Source organism: Danio aesculapii, chromosome 12 (assembly GCF_903798145.1).
Source record: "Danio aesculapii chromosome 12, fDanAes4.1, whole genome shotgun sequence".
Classification (NCBI taxonomy): Eukaryota; Metazoa; Chordata; class Actinopteri; order Cypriniformes; family Danionidae; genus Danio; species Danio aesculapii.
In genome coordinates, this window is record NC_079446.1 from 4,953,078 (window position 1) to 4,978,848 (window position 25,771).

The following is a 25,771-nucleotide window of genomic DNA, read 5'->3' on the forward strand; positions in this document are numbered from 1 at the left end:
GAGAAAGAGAGCGCTCTCTCATTGATTGTTTCAGCCCTGCCTAGTCCTTAGAGATATAACGCATACCTCGGTGCGTTATGAGGTACGTTGTGAGGGCATAAAGGCAACTATCATCGCAGAATAAAGGCAGAGATTTTTTCATCTCTCCCTCCAGCACACAGATGAGTTTCTCAGGATATCTGGGGCTGGTTTATCTGACCTGCCCTTTGCTTGTGTTTTTCTCTCCGGCTCATTTGGCTCCAGTGAAGGACCAGTACTCTCGGGGTGTGGTAAGTTCAGCTTTACTTTGATTTTCTATAACTTGAACACTTTTACAGATAGAAGAGCAAACACTGTATAAGTGGATCTGGTTTGTGTATTTTGAGTTGTATACACTGTATACAGGAATTTTTGCTGCATGTTCAAACTACTTATTTAAAATGAGCTCCCTAAAATGAGGGACAACTTAAATGTTTTAAGTTCAATCCTCTTAAAATTGTAAAAAACAGTTAACTTAATAAATTTGTGTTGGGACATCATGAAGGAATTGGAGGCCAGCATTTTTACAGTGTGTGTTATTAGTTCAAATCACTGTACGAGAGATGTATCTAATATTTGCTAGTGGAATTATTAAGGATTTTATTTTGATTTTTTCGAAGATGAAGCTACAGTAGCTGTAATGGGTCAAAATATGTTACATCATACATGCACTGTTAACAATTGTCCTATCGACAGTAAGTTACTGGCAGCAGTTACTGCCAGTAACTTACTGTGAAGCAATTGCAGCTACTCTAATACTGTATTTACATTTACAGCACCATTTATCTTGCTGTTTTCAGTATTGTATATATTAACTGTAAAATACACACAAATTTTCATAATAAAATGTTAAAATACAGTAACATACTGCATAACTGTCCTATAGTTGCACCTCACATATATGATTAGATATTTATAATATTAATTTATATATGATTTAGCACTTGGTTAATTTGGTTTAGCTACTTGGGTAGCTTGAGAAAAGCACATTACAAATAAAATGTATTATTATTATTATTATTATTATTATTATTATTATTATTATTATTATTATTATTATTACAACTTGCTATCTGCAGTGTCTCCACCTTTCCAGAGATGGAATCATTTTAAATGCAATTATTTTACATTTAATTGATTACAACTTTTCACTTAAATATGTTATTAGGCATTAAAATTAAAATCCCATATGATTAATAAATGTTTTTAGTAGTCAACACACTGAATTTAATTAAATTATGTCAATGGGACTTTACTGTATAGAGTTAACAAACAAAAGGCCTATAAATAGTCTTTTCAATGTCATAGACCAGATTAAAATATAATTAATATAAGTCCTACAATATTTACTGATGCGATAAACACAACTGCAAATACAACAATCTGAATGTTCTTAAAAGGGACAATAAAAGTTTCAAAAATAAATATTTATTTGCTGTATTTCGAAGTGCCCATGATATCAATACTATGCATGGTCATTATTCCCATACAGTGCTCAGCACAAATGAGTACACCCCATTTTGAAAATCAATATTTTTATCAATTTCTCAGAGAATATAGGTCATATACTTGGTGCATTTGAACAAAACAGATTCATTAAATCTATATATTTATGGAAACCATATTTTAAATTAATGAACATCTTTAAAAATACCAAAATAATACATTTTATTTCATGCAAAATATTGCTAAATTTCCACAATTTAAAAAATTCTTTTAGTTTCTCTTAAATTTTCCTCTTTTTTTAATATATATTTAACATTTTCCCCTAACATACAAATTTGAAATACTCATTTTTAGTTATCGTACGTTATTATGTGAGATTAGCTCCAGATTTGGCTTCAATATTGACTAATGTAATATATAAGCACAAATATAATAGTAATATTGTAAAGCTTCCTATTGAAAATATTCATTCAAGTAAGATTTGTGATGGCTGGTACTCATTTATGCTGAGGACTGTATATTGAATTATTGATTATCAGCATATGTCTAGTCACATGGTATTTCTCTGACCTGTAGGACTGGTTGAGCCGGTATGGATATCTGCCACCTCCTGACCCCCGCACAGGACAACTGCAGAGCAAAGATGGTATCGAGAGAGCCATTAGAGAAATGCAGAGATTCGCTGGAGTCAAAGAAACAGGCAAACTCGGTACATAATTCTGTTCACAGAAAAGACTTGATCACATAATTATCAGAGCTTTTTGCTTGAGATGAAATCCATTCACTGAGATCATCTCGTTATTCACTTCTTCCAAAGTTTCTACTTTTTGTGGTTGCCTCTTTTCACTGTAATAAACTGTAATTTCTGAAAACAGTTCAGGACTGTTAAATTTGGCTGTAAATTTACAGTAATTTTTACAGTGTACACTACCTGACAAAAGTCTTGTCACTTATCCAAGTTTTAGGAACAACAGATAATAACTTGGCTTCTAGTTGATCATTTGGCACCAGAAATATTGCTTATATGAAAGGCAAAGGCCTCTAGATTACGCTTATTTTACCAAAATAAAATATGATCATGCCTTGATTATATTAGGACATTAAGGTCTGACTTTGCTTAGACAAAAGTTTTCTCACATAACAGAAATAATGTCTAATATAGAATATAAAGTCATGGTGCAGTGGACAAAGAATGAATATTGTGTATGGCTCTCATGAGCTTGGAGGACTGCATCTATACATCTCTGCAACGACTCAAATCACTTATTAATACAGTCATCTGAAATGGTAAAGCAAGCGTTCTTGCAGGACTCCCAGAGTTCATCAAGATAATTCGGATTCATCTTCAATGCCTCCTCCATCTTACCCCAGACATGCTCAATAATATTCATATCTGGTGACTGGGCTGGCCAATCCTTGAGCAGCTTGACCTCTCGAGGTTTTTAATGTAATGGGCAGCACAAATGTCTTGATACCTCAGGCTGTTGATGTTGCCATCCACTCTGCAGATCTCTCACACGCCCCCATACTGAATGTAACCCCAAACCATGACTTTTCTTTCACCAAACTTGACTGATTTCTATGAGAATCTTGGGTCCATGCGGGTTCCAGTAGTTCTTCTGTAGTATTTGTGGGGATTGGGATGCAGTTCAACAGATGATTCATCTGAAAAATCTACCTTCTGCCACTTTCCAAATGATCAACTAGAAGTCAAGTTATTATTTGTTGCTCTCACAACCGAGATCAACGACTTTTGTCAGGTAGTGTACATGTAATGACTTGTTTTCCAAAACTAGTTCAGTGCTGTTTCTTCATTTCTTCCTCTTTTTCTTTCAGAGGCTTTTATCATCATAGCTGGGGAAATGTGTTATAAGTAGTCTTTACATTACAATTTGCAGTAATAGCGAAATTAAAATCCCCAACAGCATTTCTGCAATTTTCCAAAATGAAAAACAATATTGGGGGATTACAATGAAAACGTTAAGAAGGATGTCAGATTTAGTCTTCCTCTGTTGTTGTGTTAGAAACACTCATGTTTTATTAAAGACTTTATGGTGGTTTTGGTGACTTCAAACTGATTTGACATCTGCAAAATCTGAGAAAATCCTTACTTGTTTTAAAAGCTCACAAATAATTTATGAATGTACAGTACTGTGCGAAGGTCTCATGCCCCCAGTTACATTTGTTGTTTTAGTGAAGGTGTAATGACATTATATATTACTTTAAATTCTCTTTATTAATACAGAAAATACAGGTTAGTTGGATTTTTTTTTCAGGTCTATTGCAATTGTTCAAAACATATTGTTTGAACAAAAGAGTTAGAGAAAGATGCAAGACTGAATGAAAAATACTAGAGTTCTTGGCTTTTTTTTATCTGCATTTCTGCCAGAGTTGTTGTCAATATTCAATATTGTCTGAATTTATGAAATGCTGAAATATTTGGAGGAAAAAACAGCTGAAGAAACAAAGATAGTCATGAAATGGCCTCCCCAGAGTCCAGACCTGAACATTATACACTCACCTGCCACTTTCTTAGCTACACCTTACTAGTACCGAGTTGGATCCCCTTTTGCCTTCAGAACTGCCTTAATCCTTCATTGCATAGATTCAACAAGGTACTGGAAATATTCCTCAGAGATTTTGTTCCATGTTGACATGATAGCATCACGCAGTTGGAACCAGTCTGGCCATTCTCCTCTGACCTCTGGCATCAACAAGGCATTTGCAACTGCCGTTCACAGGATATTTTCTCTTTTTCGAACCATTCTCTGTAAACCCTAGAGATGGTCGTGCGTGGAAATCCCAGTAGATCAGCAGTTTCTGAAATACTCAGACCAGCCCGTATGGCACCAACAATCATGCCACGTTCAAAGTCACTTAAATCTCCTTTCTCTCCAATCTGATACTTGGTTTGAACTGCAGAAGATCACTTTGATCATGTCTACATGCCTAAATGCATTGAATTGCTGCCATGTGATTGGCTGATTAGAAATTTGCGTTAACAAGGTGTTGGACAGGTGTATGAGTGTATCCGTGAGTGTATACTGTATGTATAGGCAATAATATGGTCAGTATGAGATTCTCCTGGAGAGAAAAAGAGAGATAGAACATGTTAAATCTAAGGAAGAACTCTTAGAAATGCCAAATGATGCTCGATATTAAATTGTACATTTCAGAAAAGACAACAAAACATGTTTAAGCTGTTACTTGGTGCTGAAGAGGCCAGGTTAAACACAGACTTAAATGCTAGACTTTTGATTCCAAAAGTAATTTTGTTCTTTAAATTATGTATATTTTCCCATATTTTCTGTTTGTACATTAAATATAATCACACAAAAGCAATAACCCTGCACTTGCTCCCTACATTTTAGACCAGGGGTGGGCAAACTCGTTCCTGGAGGGCCGGTGTCCTGCACAGTTTAGCTCCAACTCTAATCAAACACACCTGAACAAGCTAATCAGTGTCTTCAAGATCACTAGAAATCTAAAAGCAGGTGTGTTTGATTAGAGTTGAAGCTAAACTGTGCAGGACACCGGCCCTCCAGGACCGAGTTTGCCCTCCCCTGTTTTAGACAGACAGACAGACTTTTTTTTCCTGCTTTCAAATCAATGTTACACACCGTGTTTCTGAATAATGGTATATTTAAATGTAATAATGAGATTTAGAGTGAATTTATCCTAATTCTGTGGTCGGTGGCTTGTAAACCGTGGGTTCAACAAATCTCTAGTGAAAGAGTTCTTCCATTGTCCCTCCTCCTCCTCACATGGGTTTTTATTACATATGCTGAAATGGGCTCTTGTGTCTCTAAAGTCTATATATTGATCCGTACCTTCTGCTGTTGTGTTTCCAGACAGTGACACTCTGAAGCTGATGAACACACCACGATGTTCTCTGCCAGACATTATAGGCATTGAGGACAAGCTGAAAAAGCGCAGGAGGAAAAGATATGCAACCACTGGGCTCCGCTGGACAAAGTCTGACATTACATGGAGGTCTGTATGATCACGCTAATCAAACTAAGCTATCAAGCATAACTAACTGAAAATCAAGCACTTTATAGATACAAAATATTACTCCAGTATAAGTAGTATTATGGAGGCACGGTGGCTCAGTGGTTAGCACTGTCGCCTCATAACAAGAAGGTCACTGGTTCAAGGGCCAGTTGGCATTTCTGTGTGGAGTTTTAATGTTGGTGTGGGTTTCCTCCAGGTGCTCCGGTTTCCCCTGCAGTCCAAACACATGTGCTATAGGTGAATTGGATAAACTAAATTGGCCATAGTGTATGAGTGTGTGTGTGTGTGTGTGTGTGTGTGTGTGTATGGGTGTTTCCCAGTACTGGGTTGCAGTTGTACGGACATCAGCTACTTAAAACATTCTGGAATAGTTGGTGGTTCATTCCACTGTGGCGACCCCTGATAAATAAGGGACTAAGCTGAAGGAAAATGAACGAATAAAGTAGAATGATTTAAAAATTTTTGATTAATTAATTGATTTTAATTTTTAAATAGGCTCGATTTACAGCTCTCCTAGAGAGTTTTAATAACTTTTAATCCATTCAGTCGATATCCAGGTCTGGTGCGAGCACTTTTAGCTTAGCTTAGCATAAATAATTGCATTGGATTAGACCATTAGCATCTATCTAAAAAAAAGTGTAAAATAGGTTTAAATAATTTTCCTATATAAAGCTTCACATTTCTCACTGATAGAAAAATATTCATTCATTCATTTTCTTTTCGGCTTAACCCCTTTATTAATCTGGGGTCGCCACAGCAGAATGAACCACCAACTCATCCAGCATTTGTTTTACGCAGCGGATGCCCTTCCAGCTGCAACCCATCACTGGGAAACACCCATACAGAATTTAACAGACAATTTAACCTACCCAATTCACCCATACCGCATGTCTTTGGACTGTGGAGCACCCGGAGGAAACCCATGCGTATGCACGGAGAACATGCTCCACACAGAAACTCCACACAGAAACACTAACTGACCCAGCCGAGGCTCGAACCAGCGACCTTGTTGTGAGGTGACAGCTCTACCTACTGCGCCACTGTTAGAAAATTACAAATAGCTAATAAAAGTTCCTTTATAGTTCCTAGACATATTGGTTTAGAAAATAAGCCTTTTTAATGTCAGTCTTAGTACACAATGTTACTTCCAAAGAGTAAATCTTTAGGGATACTGAATCTGTTTTTATTTTCACATTTAAGCTAGAACTACAGTAAATATCTTGTTTACACATTGTACAGAACACACGGGACAGAAGAGCTGACAGTCAACACATGAGGAAAAAGTAACTGGTGTAAAAAAACAATGTTGTCTCCAATGTTTTCTTGGAAGTTCAAAAGTAATGCGTTGCTTTGCTAGTTACTTTTAAAAGTAATCTGATTACATTTTTTTCAAATGCATTGCCCCTAACACTAGTAAAAATATGTATGAAGTAGCAGTTTCCGTATTTTGTGATTCGAGTTTTCACTATCATATATGTGATTTATATTATTTTTATGTCTCCATTTATTTATGCCTTTGAATTGCATTATGAGACCCTAATCTTTCTTCCAACAACTTTTAACCGTGAAAAGCTCGAAAAAGTGACTTTTATGAATGTTTTTAATAAAGTTATTTATTGTCTGGGTTGGTGTTGTATATTGCGCTATACAAAAACCTTGTAATAAACCTCCAGTACATTTTCCATTATTCTACTGTCTTATTTATCTATATATTATTATTTTGTATATATTACATTATTTTAAACTACTAAAATGTCAATAAAAGTCACTTTTTTTAAACTATAGAGTTGAATTTTTGACATTAAAAGTCGACAGAGCAGAGATCTATGGAATAATTTTTGTGCCAATAAGAAGGAACGTAACTTTATAAAACTGAACGTAACTTTCCAAGAAACGATCAAAAATATGGCACTGCAAAAGAAGAAAAACACAATGAAAACAAAAAAATGAACTCAGTCGCACGAATTTAACATGCTCTTCAAATATGCTTCATTCTTTGATAATGATTTTCAAAGAATCGTTTTCGCGAATCATGGATTTTGAATGCGTTGCCACAGTTTTCGCTTACGCTTCGTAAATTTTCGTTTGCTGTTTTGGCACAAACTTCTCGTGGGGGCGGGCTTAACAGCGATCTACACTGATTGGCTAATGAGCTTTTGATGGACAGTTGCTCTCTGACCTGGAAGCACAGACGGTGACGTCAGTGGCGCGCATATCGGAAAGTTGTTGCAGTGTGCAATACGTCGTGCTTTATGTTAAGTATTAATGTTAGTATTTTACCTACGGTCGTCTCTTAGTTTTTAAAGATGACCTCCCGGGAGAGACACGGAGCGGTGCCATCATCTTCCACCTCAGCTTGTCCCTCAGGGCAGCTTGAAGTAAGTTCGTGTTGCTAAAGTAACGTTTATCAATAACAACAATAAAAGTTTTATTCATGTACAGTGTGCAACAGTTATTTTGCGGGTTATTGTTGTTATTCACAAGTTTGCAGTGCACTGACGTCACCGTCTGTGCTTCCAGGTCAGAGAGCAACTGTCCATCAAAAGCTCATTAGCCAATCAGTGTAGATCGCTGTTAAGCCCGCCCCCACGAGAAGTTTGTGCCAAAACAGCAAACGAAAATTTACGAAGCGTAAGCGAAAACTGTGGCAACGCATTCAAAATCCATGATTCGCGAAAACGATTCTTTGAAAATCGTTAACAAAGAATGAAGCATATTTGAAGAGCATGTTAAATTCGTGCGACTGAGTTCATTTTTTTTGTTTTCATTGTGTTTTTCTTCTTTTGCAGTGGCATATTTTTGATCGTTTCTTGGAAAGTTACGTTCAGTTTTATAAAGTTACGTTCATTCTTATTGGCACAAAAATTATTCCATAGAGATCAACATCCCATAATGCAATTCACTACTGTAAATAAACGAAAAACACTTGTGAAAGACAAGTTACTGAAACAGAAATACATGCTACCATCCACAACTGTGAATATTCACCCTCTCATTCCTTTTTCTCTTATTAGTTTCCAGAACTACCCGTCTCTCTATAAAATCCTGAAACCCACCGAAATCGACTCTATAATATCCTATGCCCTGAAATCCTGGAGTGACGTCACCAACCTCAATTTTCATGGGGTGTCCTCGAGTGAGCAGGACCGAGCTGATATCAGGATCTTCTTCGGCCGCTCGCTTCACGAGGATGGGTATCCATTCGACGGGAAGGGAGGGACTCTCGCTCATGCCTTCTTCCCTGGGGAGTCGGCTGTTGCTGGAGACACACATTTCGACGATGATGAGATTTGGACATACCTAGGCAAGTGCTACAGCCTTTCCTAAATATAGGCCTAATCCCAATTTTACGCCTATCCTTTCCCCATGCATTCACATAAAGGAGTAGGGGTGTCACAATTCTTTTTAGTTTGAAGGAGTAGGGGAAGGGCCAGATCAGTATTTCCCAACTCTGTTCCTGAAGGCACACCAACAGTACACTTTTTTGGATGTCTACCTTATAGGCATGTGCCGGTATCACATTTTCATGCTGCGATTAATTGATTGAGCTTTTATCACGGTATACGGTATTATCACGATATTGTAATTTTACTAGAGAAACAGGTAAAAAAACACAAAAAACTTCAGTTTCGTCAACTTAGTGACTTTAATAACTTTTTAATTAACTAAAAGTACTTCAAACATTTAAATACAAATAAATATAAATAAAACAATACACAATATAAAAGTAAACTTGAGCAATTATATCAAAGTGAATGTGCAAAGGGAAACCGTCTTCGATCAGCAATCGTGGAATGAACTGCCAACTATTCCAGCATGTTTTATGCAGCAGATGCCTTTCCAGCCACAACCCAATATTGGAAATCACCCATACACACTCATTCACACACACTCATACACTACAGTCAATTTAGCTTATTCAATACACTATTCACTCAGCCTATATTCAATAATAAACATAACAAAAACTGCCTGCTAATGCATGGGTTAATCTTCAAAGGGAACAGTGTTACATTTTAACCTTTTTCACCTCATCCTGCTTGCTGTTTCACTCTCTAAACAATGAAAACATAATATAAGTCAAATTTGTTTCATTTTGATATTATGATTAACAGACACCAAACAGCCTCGTGTAGCTGCATATTTTTATGAGCATCATCTTCACACTGCATATTTATAACAAAACAGGGCTTAAATATAACTGTCTCCTTTCATTTCCATTGAAAAGAATTAACTTTACCCTGTCTCTTTTGCAGAATATCAGTTTTAATAACCAATAATGGCCATTATAACAGTATAACGTACATTAAATTTAAACGATAAAGGTAAGCAATCAGTCAATGTGCAGAATCAGTGTATGTGGTTACATAAATTAATATATTAGCTTATCTTTGCACTCAGCCAAAACAGTTAACTGAGAACAAGTGATTCAAAAGACATAAGAATTGTTAGATAGAGACAACAAGATGAATTCAATATCACATTTAACAACTATAGTGAGATGAGATCATCCAGCAGATGAACTGTCTGACATGCACTATACACTCAACTGGGGTTTATGCTCACCCGCTGAACTAGTGGCTGCAGCTCTGGGCAGAGAGAGTGGTCACGTGATTTGCGTTTTTAACCGTGTACTAGAATGAACAGAGAACTTTTCAGAATCGCTAAATGAAACGCCGGCGTATTTCCCGCGAATTCTCTGCGCCTCCCTTGCGTTTCTTCTCTCTGACTCTCGACTATTTTGACAAATACACACAGACGACGCACGCTCACACGGAGTCCAAAATAGGAGTTTGTGATTGGGCCAGCCCAATGTCAATACCGAAAGAAGCCAATGGGCTGCAGTGTCACATGGGCCGGCCCGGTCTGTCTGTCCGGGGAAAAAAAGCATCTACTTTCAGAGAGTCACAGATCACAGCAGCGTCAATCAATAAGGCAGAAAAAAACGATAGGCTGCTAAGCCTTTTATGGGCCGATCAAATCATAAGACGATGATCAGCCCGGCCCAAAAAGTACGTCGGCCCACCGGGAAAGTGCCAGATGGCCAGTCCGCCCCTGCGTGTGAGGACACAGCATGCACACAGGGCTTCTACATGCGGGGATTGTTTACATCAGAGTGCGCATCAGTTCTGCGCAGCATATACGCAGTGTTTCTTCAAGCGGTTGATGGAAAATAAGCTAAGGCGCGTTCCAAGAATATAAATTCGGATCTATTATTTTTCACGGTATTTTGAAGTGCCCGCGATAACAATATCGTGCATATTCATTACCGTGATTTATCGCATTACCGAATACCGGCACAAGCCTACTACCTTATCTGACCCATTCATTTCAGGATTTGGAATTTCTTCTAATGTTCTGATGAGTTGATTCAGGTGTTTGATTAGGAAGAGGTTGAAAATGCGTACTGTTGGTGTGCCTCTATTTAGACACTGGTCTAAATAGAGCTTGAAACTGAGATTTTCCAGGACTACACTAGAAACAAAGGGGTATGAAAATTTCCCTAAATACACCAGCTACAATGCACAGTCAGATGCACAAATTTAAATATTTAATATATATTTTTTTTTACAAGAAAAAAGCATATATTTTTATACATTCATAACAGCTTTCATGTTTTACGGCCATGCTTAAAGAAACGATTAGAAGAGTCATAGGGAAGGGGGGAAAAATTGAATTGGGATTGGGCAATGTGAATGATAAATAAACAATAATGTGACAATATTTAGAGTACGGAGCAACAGAATCATTTGGTTTAATTTGTTGATTCAGATCAATTCAATAATGACGTCAACGTTGCATAAGATCAGTTTGAAGATATAAGTTTGTTCTTATTCAGTTGTGACAGTGGAGTGTTTTTTCCTGAATATTAATCACCAGTTAAACGCAACATATCTTAAAAATGCTGGGATTAGTCAATCCAAAATTTAAGTAAATATTTTTATTTGTTTATATTATATATTATTTATTTATTTGTATTTGTTTATTTTTTTACTTATTAGCTTATTTAGTAAAATAAGTAAATATATATGTATATGTGTATATATGTATATATGTATATATATATGTATATATGTATATATGTGTATATGTATATATGTGTATATGTATATATGTATATATGTATATATATATGTATATATATATGTATATATGTGTATATATGTATATATATATATATTTGTATATATATATATATATTAGTGGTGGGCCGATTAAAAAAAATATCGCCGTTAATCTATTCTCAAAGTTGGATTGGGAGCTGGGTCTATTCTACGCAAGCTATGATGACTTTCACCTTGGTATTTTAACGCGGATGTATACCTGATCGAATTGTACTGTAGGTGGCGAGAACGAGTCTTCGAACCTGTGTGTATTCCTACTGTGAAATTACCACATCAAATGGGACGTGCTAACATGGATGCAGTTCACTAGAGTGAATATGATTAATGTTAGCTCCACATCTAACTACCAGGCACCTGCAGAGTTTATGCATCTGAGTAAAACATATACAATTAAAATGGACCGGGCGCTTTTTAAAATGAACGACGGTGAAGGAAAGTCAAACCGGTGAGCCGTCTGACAAAAAAGTGCCCTTCTGAATCTTTCACTTACTTCAAAGACACTACTGACTACGCTTACATGGACATCTGTAATCTAGTTATTTGCCTTAATAGACAATAACATAATGAAGGTGTTTACATGAAGTACTTTCATGTGAGAGTTTCCTGTAGTTTTGGGAGACTTTAGCTGCAGTTCGGCAGTTTCATATTCACTCATGAACATTTCATTCATGCCCCCGTGACAAACTGGGGTATTAGACACAAATAAGGAGTAAGGACTGGTGAGAGTGTTATGGAATTTAATAACGCACGCCGAATGGAAAGAAAAAACTTCCGCATTTCGCGATGTGTGTGTGTGTGCGTTCCTTTACTGACAGCTGTGTGTGTGGATCTTGTCGGAAAACATGGCAAAAAGTCCTACATGACGGTAATAGTTTGACTGCGGTGTTTACTTCAATAATGCCACCAACATATGCATACTCTACGTCTTAATTCTATTTCTCTTTAGATCATTTATGACTTTAGTCGAATTATGGTAATTAAAAAATGGCTGTTTGGAGCTTATGTAGGCCTACAGTTTCATGTTTAATTGAATAAACAGTTAGTAAACACAAGTACATCTTATTGAACATAATTTACTTTCATCACCAATTATCATGGTAGAACAGTTTCTCAAGCAGTTTGTGATGCATTTTGGAAACAGGAGATGAGCCCCTGGTCTAATGCGCCACCTGGCTTGAGAAACCCGTTCTCAAAGACTTACTTTTAGTCATTATTTGGGTAGCACACATAGTCTGAATGCCTTCGGCAGAATTCAAATGAGCCACTTTTATCTAGATTAATCTAGATTAATTGCAGGATTACAGTGAGATTAATCTGGATTAAAAAATCTAATCTATGTCCATCTTTAATATATATAGTAAGTAAATTTATTTACTTGCATTATTTATTTGTAAATGAATAAGTAAACAATGGAACTTATTGTGAACCAGCAACTGTTGGTAAGATTTTCTAAAATTTATAATTATTTATTTTTTTGTGCTCAGTCACTTATCTACACATGTCCTGTCCTTATTCTCTGTATATTTTCAGATGAAAGCGGCACTGATTTGTTTGCTGTTGCGGTGCATGAGTTCGGTCATGCTCTGGGTCTTTCTCATTCCTCCTCTTCTCCCTCCATCATGAAGCCCTATTATCAGGGCTCTGTTGGAGATGTAGAAACCTACATTCTTCCAGACGATGATCGCGAGGCCATTCAGTCACTATACGGTATACTTTTCCCTCAATTTCTGTTTAACATTTTCAACACATTTTTAAACATAACAGTTTGTTCTGCAGACAATCAAACAAAAATATTGCTTAAGGGGGCTAATAATATTGACCTCAAAATGGATATGAAAATTAAAACTGCTTTTATTCTAGCTGAAAAAAAAAACCAAATAAGACTTTCTTCAGAGGAAAGAAAAATTATAGGAAATACTGTGAAAAATTCCCTGCTTTGTTAAACATCTTTTGGGAAATATTTGAAAAATAAAATTCAGAGGAGTCAACAGTACAGTACAACAGTACATTTAGACGTCAACAGTACATCTAGGTGGTTGATCCTCACAGAACAGCGTATAGACTTAAAGGGGTAGTTCAATGATAAAATAAGAATGTCATCATTCACTCATCCTTTATAGGTTTCGGTAACACTTTAGTTTAGGTCACAATTCACAGTATTAATAAACCATTAGCTAACATTATTAGCTCAGTGACGTGCTGTGAGGTTTGTGGCCACTTTCAGAGTGGATTTAAAATTCAACAGTCAACTTTATCAAATGAAATGAGTGTAGTTAACTCAAAATCTACTGACAGTTAATTCTACTCATTTGAAAAGAGTTTTGATTTCAGTGTTGAGAGATTGAATGTTTTATTACTTTTAAGCAGTGGTGCTCAACCCCGTTCCTGGAGATCGACCTTCCTGCAAAGTTCAGCTCTAACCCTGATCAAACACACCTGAACTAATTAATTAGGACCTGAACAGCACTTGATAATTACAGGCCGGTGTGTTTGATATGGGTTGCAACTGAAATCTGCAGGAAGGTCGATCTCCAGGAACAGGGTTGGTCACCCTTGCTTTTAAGGCTGTGACTGAAGTCAGCTGTAATAGTTTTATGTTTCTCTTCAGTGATTCTGCTTGTTAACAGCAGGTGTTCATCATTAATGCTCAATCAACACTTGCTTAATCACTTAAATACCTCATTACTTCAACTTAAATGGAGAAAGTTCACAGTACTCATATAGATTTGTTTTTTAACTCAAATGGTTTGTTGCAATCGGTTTCCTCAAATGGTTTGAGTTGACTTAACTTATTGGTTTTTACAGGACTGAGTTGGTTTGAGTTCTCTTACTTTATTGGGTTTTACTGTGCTCAAATTGCTCTGAATACTCAATGGAGTAAGTTCACAGTACTCAATAGGATTAATTTTTTTTAAATGGTTTGTTGCAATTGGTTTCCTCAAATGGTTTACCTTAACTAATTGGGTTTTACAGTGTATGTCTACCCCCCTAAAAAAACACACCAAAGAATGTAATTATTAGAATAACATAAAAGGTAAATGTTTTTAAACCATATTTACGGGTGTAAATAAATATATTTTAATATTAAAGGTCTTTTAAATAACTTTGTAGGCTGTCTTTGAAATCATTTTATCTTGCATCAAATTTTAAGTACATCAGATTTTCTCAAATGTTTGAGTTTATGTGTGAAATAGAAAAACACAAAAAAGTGTAACTAATGAATTATCTCTTAAAAAAATTAAATGAGTTGATTACTTAAATGTACACTGTAAAACCCAACAGTCAACTTTATCAAATGAAATGAGTGTAGTTGTAGTGAGGTTGATGAGTGAACACGAGTGTACACAAAATTGACTGAAAGTTAATTCTACTCATTTGAAAAGAGTTTTGAACTCAGTGTTGAAGGTAATAAGTTAATTAAATACCTCAATACTCCAGCTTAAATGGATTAAGTTCACAGTCCTCATAGATTTTTGTTTTTAGTCAAATGGTTTGTTGCAATTGGTTTCCTCAAATGGTTTGAGTTGCCTTAACTTATTGGGTTTTAAAGTACTCAGTTGGTTTGAGTTCTCTTCATTTATCGGGTTTTACTGTGCTCAAAATGTTTCATTTACTCAAATGGAGTAAGTTCACAGTACTCATTAGGATTAGTGTTTGAGCTTAAATGGTTTGTTGCAATCGGTTTCCTCAAATAGTTTGAGTTACCTTAACTTTTGGGTTTTACAGTGTAAATATCATGCAAATGTAAATCTATTGGCGTGTTTGGCTTGTATTTCATTATCTATAAACCTATTTTTCTAGGTGACTCTCAGAATTAAAGGTACAAAACATGTCACTGAGTCGGTACCTTTTCAAAACTTGCTGTACACTTTTGTACTTAAATGGTACACTTTTGTAATTTTTAGGTATACTAATTTGTACCTTTAGGGTCAATTTGTTGATCTGATTGGTACAAAAGTGTACCATTTGAAAAGGTACTAGCCTAGTGACAGGTTTTATACATTTTGTTTTAAAGGGTTTTGAGAGTGTACTCAGACGATCATGTGTGCATTTGGCTGTCTACATTTTATTTTTGGTTTTCTAACAGGAAGAAAGATTAGCTCACCAACACCTTCCCCTAATAAACCTACATCACACCTACCCAAACCACCTGCAACTAATCCGAAAGGTCCAGCAAAGTGAGTCATAATTACCAAATCACACACACGACCGGTCAAAAGTCAAGATGTCTGTCTACTTTTAATGTTGTGTTAATCTGAGAAACTATACACTGAAAAAAAATTAATTAAAGATGATTCCTTGGATTTACTAAATATTTTTACATTAAGTGGTTGTAAACTTAATATATAAATACATATATATATATATATATATATATATATATATATATATATATATATATATATATATATATATATATATATATATATATATATATATATATACATAAATTTGTGTTGAATTTAAACAAACAAATTAAGTTGAATACTACTCAATTTAATTTGTTTGTTTAAATTCAACACAAATAAATTGTTTGCAGCAGTTTTGCTCGCAACACTTTTTTTCAGTGTAGATACATAGATACAACTGCTGTTTTTCATCCACCGGTCAGTCCTGAGACAGGAAAAGCCAGTCCTTTTTGGCTTTTCCTATTTTTTTTTTTTTTTTTAAGAAAACATACAAAATAGGCTTTTAAGGTTTGTTTTAGTCTGATTTCATTTACAATACATATTGTAAAGTTCATTTTCTCAAAATGATTATTTGTTTTCTCCATTTCAGCAGCACTAACACACAAAATTTACTGTAACTTACTGGGAATTTTGGTAAATTTACAAGCACTGGACATCAATAATTGTAATGCTGCTTTTTGTAATTTGTGCTGTACGTTTACAGTCTTACTAGCAACCAAAATTGCCAGTAAGTTACTGTAATTTTTATAGTGTCATGCCTGAATAAATTTCACTCTACAAAAAAAAAATGTCCAAATTTGTATTGATGTGAAAAATAAGTAGATTTTTACTGACGTTTTGTCACGTTTTCTGAATTATGAAGCGATTTCTGAATTATGAAGAGATTTCAAAAATGGCCTTTGTAAAAACCTTTGTTCTGTTTTATTTAGTCTGCCAGATCAGTTCAAATAATTTAAAAGAAAATATTTATTTCATTGTTCACTTATTATTTATTTATTTAATAAATTTGTTCAAGAAATGAATGCAAATCAACCCATATTTTAATAATAAAAAATAAAATCTTTGCAATTCCTAATGTAATCAATCAGCTGCATGGGCATGTAATGTGATAGCTATTTTTACTCCATTCACCTACAATGTATTGCATCACATCACAAATGACAGTAAAAAAAATACATGTACCATAATATTTCACTTTCAAATAAAATAGTGTTTTTAACTTTCTTTTAGTTTTACAGCATTTAAAAAACACCAACATTTTTGCACGTCCTCAAACACTCAGTACTTACCAGTTAAAAGTATTAACAAATTTTCTGACCTTTCTGTTTGTCTAGACCTGATCCGTCAATCCAGAATCGCTGTGAGGGAGGTTTTGATGCAGTGGCAAACCTCAGAGGAGAAGTTTTCTTTTTTAAAGGTACAGTGCAATCACAATTCCTACAATGTAGAGATTTTGTGTATGATACGGTGGCCAAGAGAGCTTAATGTGCTGCAGTTTAAGAAAACACATGCAATTACAAACAATGCAGCAAATTAAGAAAAGATCTTCATCCGTTTGACAAAACACATGCTGCAAATCCTCACAATGCAAAATCATTAATAAAACGAGCTGCATTTTCACACAAAGAAAACAACTTTCGAACACGCACTGCATATTCTCACAACACTTGCAAAAACAACAAAACGCAACAAAAATGTTTCAAAGGGACCCAAAAATATGGCGGACGGCGCTGTAACTATTGCTCATTGAAGTTGTAGGTGATCTTTGAAAGGTGAGTTTTATGTTTGTTTGTTTTTTATATCCTGATTCCCTTGTCTTTTGTATTTTATTAGCCTAATGGCTCGTTTCCACTGACTGGTACGGTACGGTACGGTTTGGTACGGGTCACCTTTATCAGGCTTGCGTTTCCACTAACAAGGGTACCCTTTTGGTGGGCGTGGTGTATGACAGAAAGTTTCAGTCAACGTCATTCTCGCTCGAGGAAATGTCTACAATAAAGCTGTACGAGTCGCTCACATATCATATGAGAAGCTCTTCTCACAAAACAGATGCTTCATACACATAAATACTGGTGTATAAATGTTTATTACTAACTTTTCAATGAACATGAGTTGATTATAACTGCAGATCAATGACAGTGCGAAACAGCCTACTGTAACGTCTGTAATTATATTAAATAACTAAATAAATGAACATGTATAAACACACACAGCCCCTTACAATCTCCGATATGTTACCAACTACAGAAAAACTACATATAACAGACATTTTGTCCGCATTTAGGTTCAAAACAACACAAAATATAGCCTACAGTCAGTGAAAACCTCTCATCTGTGTCTGTAATCTTCAGCCGCACATGTAGCCAATGTTAGAGAGTAATTCCGTCATTCCCAGTTCATAATAGTCCAAAAAGTGAAGATAATAGGTTAGTTATACATGGCATTTTGTTCATGTTTGCTGAAAAATAACGTGCTTCTTTTTTTCCGGCTTCTCCTTTGCTTTTTCACGCGTCACTCTTGCGTTTGTCAGTGTCTGACAGGATCGGGTTTCAAAAGCACGTCAATAATCAAGCGCAGGTTATTATCATCAGCTCAAGAAGTTTGTTATTTCAGATATAATGTTAGATGCTAGCAAGAAAGCGAAACCGCTCGCGCCTCAGACTGGCTCGTAAAAAACTACAGGGCACAGGGTAAATCTGCTCTTTTCTTGGCTTTGTGGCTGTTCATCCAGACGATGACAAGGTTTGTTTGAGCCCAGATCGACCATGGCTCATTATATCTATTTATAATTCCGCTGTAATCTCTCGGCTGTGTATCTCTGTAAACCAATAGCGTTCAGCTGCGCGTGTGGCTCCGCCTTTTGGTACCCTTTCTCGTGTTTGGTACACTTTCGAAAGGGTGCCGAAAAAGTGGTACGGTACGGTTCAGTTCGGTATGCTTTTTGACAGTGGAAATGGCCATAAAAGCGTACCAAACCGAACCGTACCGTACCGTACCGTACCACTCAGTGGAAACGGGCCATAAATAACCATAACCTAAATAGCCGGGTCTGTCACGTTTTAGGGTCTCCTTGAAACATTTCCATTGTGTTTCGTGCTATTAGAAAGTGTTGTGAGAATTTGCAGCACGTTTTATTTATTTGTTTGCACTGTGTGAAAATGAAGTGCGTTATGAGGATTTGCAAACCGATGAAGATCTTTTCTTAATTTGCTGGCGTTTTTTGTAATTGCATGTGTTTTCTTAAATTGCAGCACGTTAAGCTGTCTCGGCCACCGCAGTATCATCCTAAAATTATTTAATCCAATGTTTTTGTAGTTCAGATGAAAGAACATTTAGGGCTCTGTTTTTAACAATCTAGGCACAAAGTCTAATGTGCAGGGCGCAAAAGCATTAAGGGCGTGTCCTAATCCACTTTTGCTTATTTTAAGGATGGGAAAAATACGCTCTGCGCCGTGGCGCATGGTCTAACAGGGTTGAGCTTATTCTCTTAACGAGTTTTGGGTGTTTTTCAGAATAAACCAATCTCATCTCACATTCCCTTTAAGAGTCAGTAATGTCGCGCCATGGAGCATTTGCTATTTACACGGCGGACTTTGTAAGTCTAAAACCTGAACGCTTCACTATCGAGAATACAGGTAAACAGACCATCTGCAGCACAAGGATAAAGAACGAGCCTCCTACAATCAACCTTTACTTTCACTTTCTATTTCTCTCATTCGTGGATAAGGAAACGTGTTGTACGCACAGACATACATTAGCCTACATAATTAAATTTGTTTGTTAAACGCAAAGATTTGATTCAAAACTATTTCTAAATTCAAGTCTAATTTCTAGCAAACGAAGAAATGAACAATAATAACGAAGTGTGGTCAAAAAACTGAGTTATATCTAAGCACATGTCCTGTTCCTATGCCCCATATGGTCCAAAACCTGACAGGTGGGCAAATCTAAGCATATTAAAATATGCATATAATATATAATACTGCTAATAATAATAACATTATACAAAAGCAAGTTGCCGTGAATAAACTGAAAAAAGCTCCCCGAGATGAAGAATGAAGGCAGTGGCTTTTATATTTATGTAGAAAGCAATAATTTTTGTAATATTTTAATCCTTTAATCCTTTAATAATAGCAAAACATCAACAATGCGCCTTAACACACCTCTTATCTAGATCAAAACACCCATGAGTCCACAAAGTAGCGCAAACGGATTTGCTATTTAAACAACGTGACGGAAAACGGGAAAACTAAGATTGTGCTGGGCGCCTTATGGCATGATAGGGGCCTTAGTGTTCACACTTGGAGGGTTTGGTTTGAACAAACTCTGGCTGCTCTTTAAAATGTGGTTCCTGACATGCGGTTAATAAATGGACCAAAATATTAAAGCATACCTGGTTTTGGAAATTATTCTGTTCACTCAGTTAGTGGGTCAGAAATACTTCTCTATGCAGAAGACTGTGTGGATGGAGAAATTGGTGCTGCTATCTTTACACATTTTATTTTATAAGCATGACTTAAAAATACCATCAAATGTACAGTTTGGACATTTAGAAAGTTTCATTATAAAATAAGTTGCATAAAAGACAAAACAAACCAAAAGAATGCTGCCACTTTACTAACAACATGACCAGATTCCAGTGACAAATAATTTGACTGTCTGCACCAAACACCACATGACAGAAACATTTAAATACACTGCACTCTCAATGAAATGGTTAAGGGTTTAACTAATACATATTAAACCTCTCAAACATAATTAATAGGCTACTGAATGACTGATGATGTTGTCACAGTTCTGATTTTCATTTGCAATCACTAGTTATTTTATTTTTAACATCTGGGGTGAACTATCTGCTGCTGCTTTCAGTAGTATGGCACATAAAATAATATTTAAACTCACATTGTAGCATTTAACACTGAACAACACTGCACATAATCAGTACCTGAGGTGATTTTTGTCATGGTAGTATATGCTGTTGTTCTGCCGTGAGGTCATGGAAATCGAAAGCCTTTCTAATATAGAAATTGCACACATTGCCGTCGCAGAAGATTAGTGTGTTGTTGTGTCGCATCGTGTATTGTTAGTACACGGGGTTATATGTACATTATAGTGTATAGACCTTCCAATAGGGATTTCCCAGTGATGAAGCATTTTAATTCATTAAAAAGAACACCATAATTAAACATTTGTAGATAATTTCCATTGCACAAAGGGTTATTTATAAAAGCATACTCAATATTCCTTAAGCTCAATGTTTAAATTTGCTTGTGGAAAAACATTCAGTGTTGTTACTTTTCGCTCTTGTCCAGGTCCATATTTCTGGCGAATCCAGCGGACGGGTTCTCTAGTGTCCTTTCAGCCTGCTTACATTAAGAACTTCTGGATGGGTCTTCCTCCAACCACCAATAAGGTAGATGCAGTCTATGAAAGAAAGGCGGACAACGCGATCATCTTCTTCATAGGTTAGTCTCTCTTTATTTGCAGTGAAAAATACATGGAACAATTAAATTGAAAATGATTTTTAGTAAGTTATGCATAACTTTCCTCACATAGGCTCACAGTACTGGGTATTTAAAAACACGGAGGTGCTTCCTGGCTATCCTCGTCCATTGTCTGACTGGGGAATGATCACTCAAGATGGACGGAACGTGGCGAGAGTGGATGCAGCCTTTATTTGGGCTCATAATGGAAAAACCTACATCTTCAGCGGTGAAGAGTTCTGGAGGTTCTCTGAAGACCGGGAGACTGAGCTGCACCAGCCGGACACAGGCTATCCCAGAAATGCCAACCTCTGGAAAGGGGCGCCCAGTAACCCGGATGACGTCATCACCTGGGGACAAGGTACAGTAATAATATAGAGGAAATCGGTTTACTGAGGAAAAATCCTTTGAGTAATCAATTTTGCATCAGTTCTGGGGTTTTCAAAATGTATCGCTATATTCTCTCTTGAATCAATTCTGAGCTTAGTTTTTAACAGCAGATGGTGCTGTATTCTTTACAAACAGCCTGCTTGTGTCAAATTCTTTACAAATATCACTTAAACCTAAAATAATAAAGCTAGAAAAGGTTTAACCAAATAACAAGATTGTTCAGAGTAAGCTATTTACATTAATCTCATGATATAAAAGTCAACTTACACGACTCAGCCGAATGTATAAATGCTCTTACTCATGAGCATTTGAATGTTTATTTAAAAACTAGCCTAGAGCGCCATCCGCTGTTCAAAACCTATTCGTTGTTAAAAACTAGCCTGGAGCGCCATCCGCTGTTCAAAACCCATTCAATGTTAAAAACTAGCCTAGAGCACCATCCGCTGTTCAAAACCCATTCGTTGTTAGAAACTAGCCTAGAGCGCCATCCATTGTTCAAAACCCATTCGGGGTAAAAAACTAGCCTAGAGTGCCATCCGCTGTTAAAAACTAGCCATCCACTGTTCAAAACTAGCCATCCGTTGTTAAAAACTAGCCTAGAGCGCCATCCATTGTTCAAAACTAACCATCCACTGTTCAAAACTAGCCATCCGTTGTTAAAAACTAGCCTAGAGTGCCATCCATTGTTCAAAACTAACCATCCACTGTTCAAAACTAGCCATCCGTTGTTAAAAACTAGCCTAGAGCACCATCCGCTGTTCAAAACTAGTCATCCACTGTTCAAAACTAGCCATCCGTTGTTAAAAACTAGCCTAGAGTGCCATCCTTTGTTTAAAACTAGCCTACCACTGTTCAAAACTAGCCATCAGCTGTTCAAAACTAGCCTAGAGCACCATCCGCTGTCCAAAACTAGCTATCCCCTGTTTAAAACTAGCCATCCGCTGATCAAAACTAGCCTACAGCACCATCCGCTGTCCAAAACTAGCCATCTGCTGTTCAAAACTAGCCATCCGTTGTTAAAAACTAGCCTAGAGCGCCATCCATTGTTTAAAACTAGCCATCCGCTGTTCAAAACTAGCCTAGAGCACCATCCGCTGTTCAAAACAAGCCTAGAGCGCCATCTGCCATTCAAAACTAGCCATCCACTGTTCAAAACTAGCCTAGAGCGCCATCTGCTGTTCAAAACTAGCCATCCACTGTTCAACCCTGCTTAAAAATCTAAGCTGGTTGGCTGGTTTTAGCTGGTTGACCAGCCTGGTTTTAGAGGGGTTTTGGCCATTTCCAGGCTGGTTTCCAGCCATTTCCAGCCTGGTCTTAGCTAGTCAGGCTGGAAAATGACCAGCTAAAACCAACTTGACAGGCCTGGTTTAAGCTGGACATAGTTGGTTTTGGCTGGGCTCCCAGCCTGGCTAGGCTGGTCAAGCTGTTTTTTGCTGGTCATTTTCCAGCCTGACCAGCTAAGACCAGGCTGGAAATGGCTGGAAACCAGCCTGGAAATGGCCAAAACCCCTCTAAAACCCGGCTGGTCAACCAGCTAAAACCAGCCAACCAGCCTAGGCTGGTTTAAGCTGTTTTTTTTAGTAGGGAAAACTAGCCATCCGCTGTTCAAAACTAGCCATCAGTTGCTAAAAACTAGCCTAGAGCACCATCTGTTGTTAAAAATCTAAGAGTGCCATACACTGTTAAAACTAGTCTAGCCTATAGCGCCATCCGTCAGTAAAGCCTCATCTGCTGCTAAAACTAGCTGCTTTTATTATAATATTGCTATTTTTAAAATGCATTAAGAGATTGATCTATCCTTGAATGATACATGATACCAAAAAACACAACTAAATGAAAGATTCAGAACATTGATTATACTGCTAATTTTCACATTGATGTAATCCCTCTCAGGAGATGCCTATTTCTTCAAGGACAATTCATACTGGGTGCTGAAGAACGGAGAAATGGACCAGACCAGTGTCACTAAGAAATCAACCGCAGTGGACTGGCTGATGTGTCAACGAGAGACAACCAAAGCTCCAGAAAGCCCAAGGCGGAGAGAAGGAGAAAACTGCTACTGTGACAACAGCGCAGGCCTGCAGATGCGTGTTTCAGCCTGCCTACTGCTCATCACAGTACTGCTTTACATAGTCTTCAACTCACAATAACTCAACTGTCATCTGCCTTATTTTATATACGGACTCCCTCAAAGCACTTATTGTGATATCCAGTGTTGGGGGTAATGCATTACAAGTAACACAAGTTACGTAATGATATTACTTTAAGTAACAAGTAACGCATTACTTTTAAAAAGTACAGTTGAAATCAGAAGTTTACATACACTGTATAAAAAGGCACATAACCATTTAAAAAAAATCAGATGTTAATGTGACTAAACTTTTCAACCCAGGCTCATTCTGAAAACGTAGTCCCGAGGACGTTTCTGGAGACCGCGAATTATGTAGCTGGAGGTACGTATGGCTGCATTTCATTTTTTAAGCAAACGCTGCGGGGCGGTATGACACCGTTCCTTTTAGCACTTGCCAGCTGACCGCTTTCCTTCGTGTGGAGGGCTTTCCCGCTATTAGCTCGTCCTGTACGTCAGCGGATTTGAGACGTAGAGAGGAGCTGACCACGACGACCGGGTCGATCGGTAAAATGAGTTGGGTTCAGGAAAGGAGATGGGTGGGTCGGCCAGCCGCCCAGTCAATCATTCAGCCAGTCGGACAGACAGACATTCGTTCGACAGCAGCCTCTGGTAGGTTTACGCGAGAACAGCGCGGGCGTGAACGGCACTCGTGGGAGACGTCTGAGAAGCCAAAAAGGCACACACAGCGGCCTCCCGCGGATGTAGCTGGAGGTACGTATGGCTGCATTTCATTTTTTAAGCAAACGCTGCGGGGCGGTATGACACCGTTCCTTTTAGCACTTGCCAGCTGACCGCTTTCCTTCGTGTGGAGGGCTTTCCCGCCATTAGCTCGTCCTGTACGTCAGCGGATTTGAGACGTAGAGAGGAGCTGACCACGACGACGACGACCGGGTTCGAGTCCGGGGAAGAGCGGTTCAAAGAAATCAGGTAAGAGTAAAACAGAATGCAAGAAATAAAGTGAAGAAGTTCATAGCAGGGTGGGAATGTGGTAAAATCCGAAAACGTGATAAAAAAGGGGGGCTTTTCTTTTTCCAGACGGCTTTTGTAAATCGTTGGTTGGGTTTAGGGCGGGTGGGTCGATCGGTAAAATCAGTTGGGTTCAGGAAAGGAGAAGGGTGGGTCGGCCGGCCGCCCAGTCAATCATTCAGCCAGTCGGACAGACAGACATTCGTTCGACAGCAGCCTCTGGTAGGTTTACGCGAGAACAGCGCGGGCGTGAACGGCACTCGTGGGAGACGTCTGAGAAGCCAAAAAGGCACACACAGCAGCCTCCCGCGGATTCGCAAAAACTGCAAAAATACGTACCTCCCGGGACGTATTTCGCGGTCTCCAGAAACGTCCTCGGGACTACGTTTTCGGAATGAGCCTGGGTTGAAACTTTTTCTCTTTTAGGGAAGTTAGGATTATCAAATTTGTCTCCGTTATGCTTAATAGCAGAATAATGAGAGAGAGATTTTTGGAGAAATTGTTATAACTTTTCTTGAAAGTCAAAAGTTTACATACAATAAGATTAGCATGCCTCTGAAAAAGCTCAGATGATGGTGTCAAGGTTTTGAAAGTTTCTGATTGGCTAATTGACAACATTTGAGTTAATTGGAGGCACAACTGAAGAATAGTATTTAAGGAAAACCTCAAACACACTGCTTCCTTGTGTGACAACATGGGAAAATCAACAAGCCAGAATCAACAAAAAAAGCCAGATTACAATTTGCTGAATTACACTGGGGAAAAGACTAATGTTTGGAGAAATGTCCAGTGGTCTGATGGAACTAAGATTGAACTGTTTGGCCATAATGACCAGTGTTTCATTTGGGGGACAAAGGGGAAAGCTTACAAGCCTAGGAACACCATCCCAACTGTGATGTATGGGGGCGGCAGCATCATGTTGTGGGGCTGTTTTGCTGCAGGAGGGACTGGTCCACTTCACAGCATAGATGGCATCATGAAGAAAGAACATTTTGTAGAAATACTGAA

At 37.4% G+C, this 25,771-nt stretch overlaps 1 protein-coding gene across 1 annotated transcript; it reads left to right on the forward strand.

Moving 5' to 3' along the window:
• On the forward strand, positions 1 to 25,543 carry mmp25b (matrix metallopeptidase 25b). The gene is made up of 10 exons (XM_056469870.1): positions 1 to 269; positions 2,041 to 2,173; positions 5,316 to 5,457; positions 8,493 to 8,782; positions 13,134 to 13,310; positions 15,691 to 15,781; positions 17,128 to 17,210; positions 21,106 to 21,258; positions 21,350 to 21,637; positions 23,560 to 25,543. Exons 1-10 carry the CDS (start codon positions 162 to 164, stop codon positions 23,814 to 23,816), a joined length of 1,722 nt encoding a protein of 573 aa, XP_056325845.1. The 5' UTR covers positions 1 to 161; the 3' UTR covers positions 23,817 to 25,543.
• The last annotated feature ends 228 nt before the right edge of the window (positions 25,544 to 25,771 follow it).

Bases quoted from the DNA above. Each gene is read 5' to 3' on its own strand.
- mmp25b (XM_056469870.1), top strand. From the start codon at position 162: ATGAGTTTCTCAGGATATCTGGGGCTGGTTTATCTGACCTGCCCTTTG. The intron at 5,458-8,492 runs GTCTGTATGATC...TTCTCTTATTAG, and splicing joins AAGTCTGACATTACATGGAG to TTTCCAGAACTACCCGTCTC. The intron at 17,211-21,105 runs GTACAGTGCAAT...GCTCTTGTCCAG, and splicing joins AGAAGTTTTCTTTTTTAAAG to GTCCATATTTCTGGCGAATC.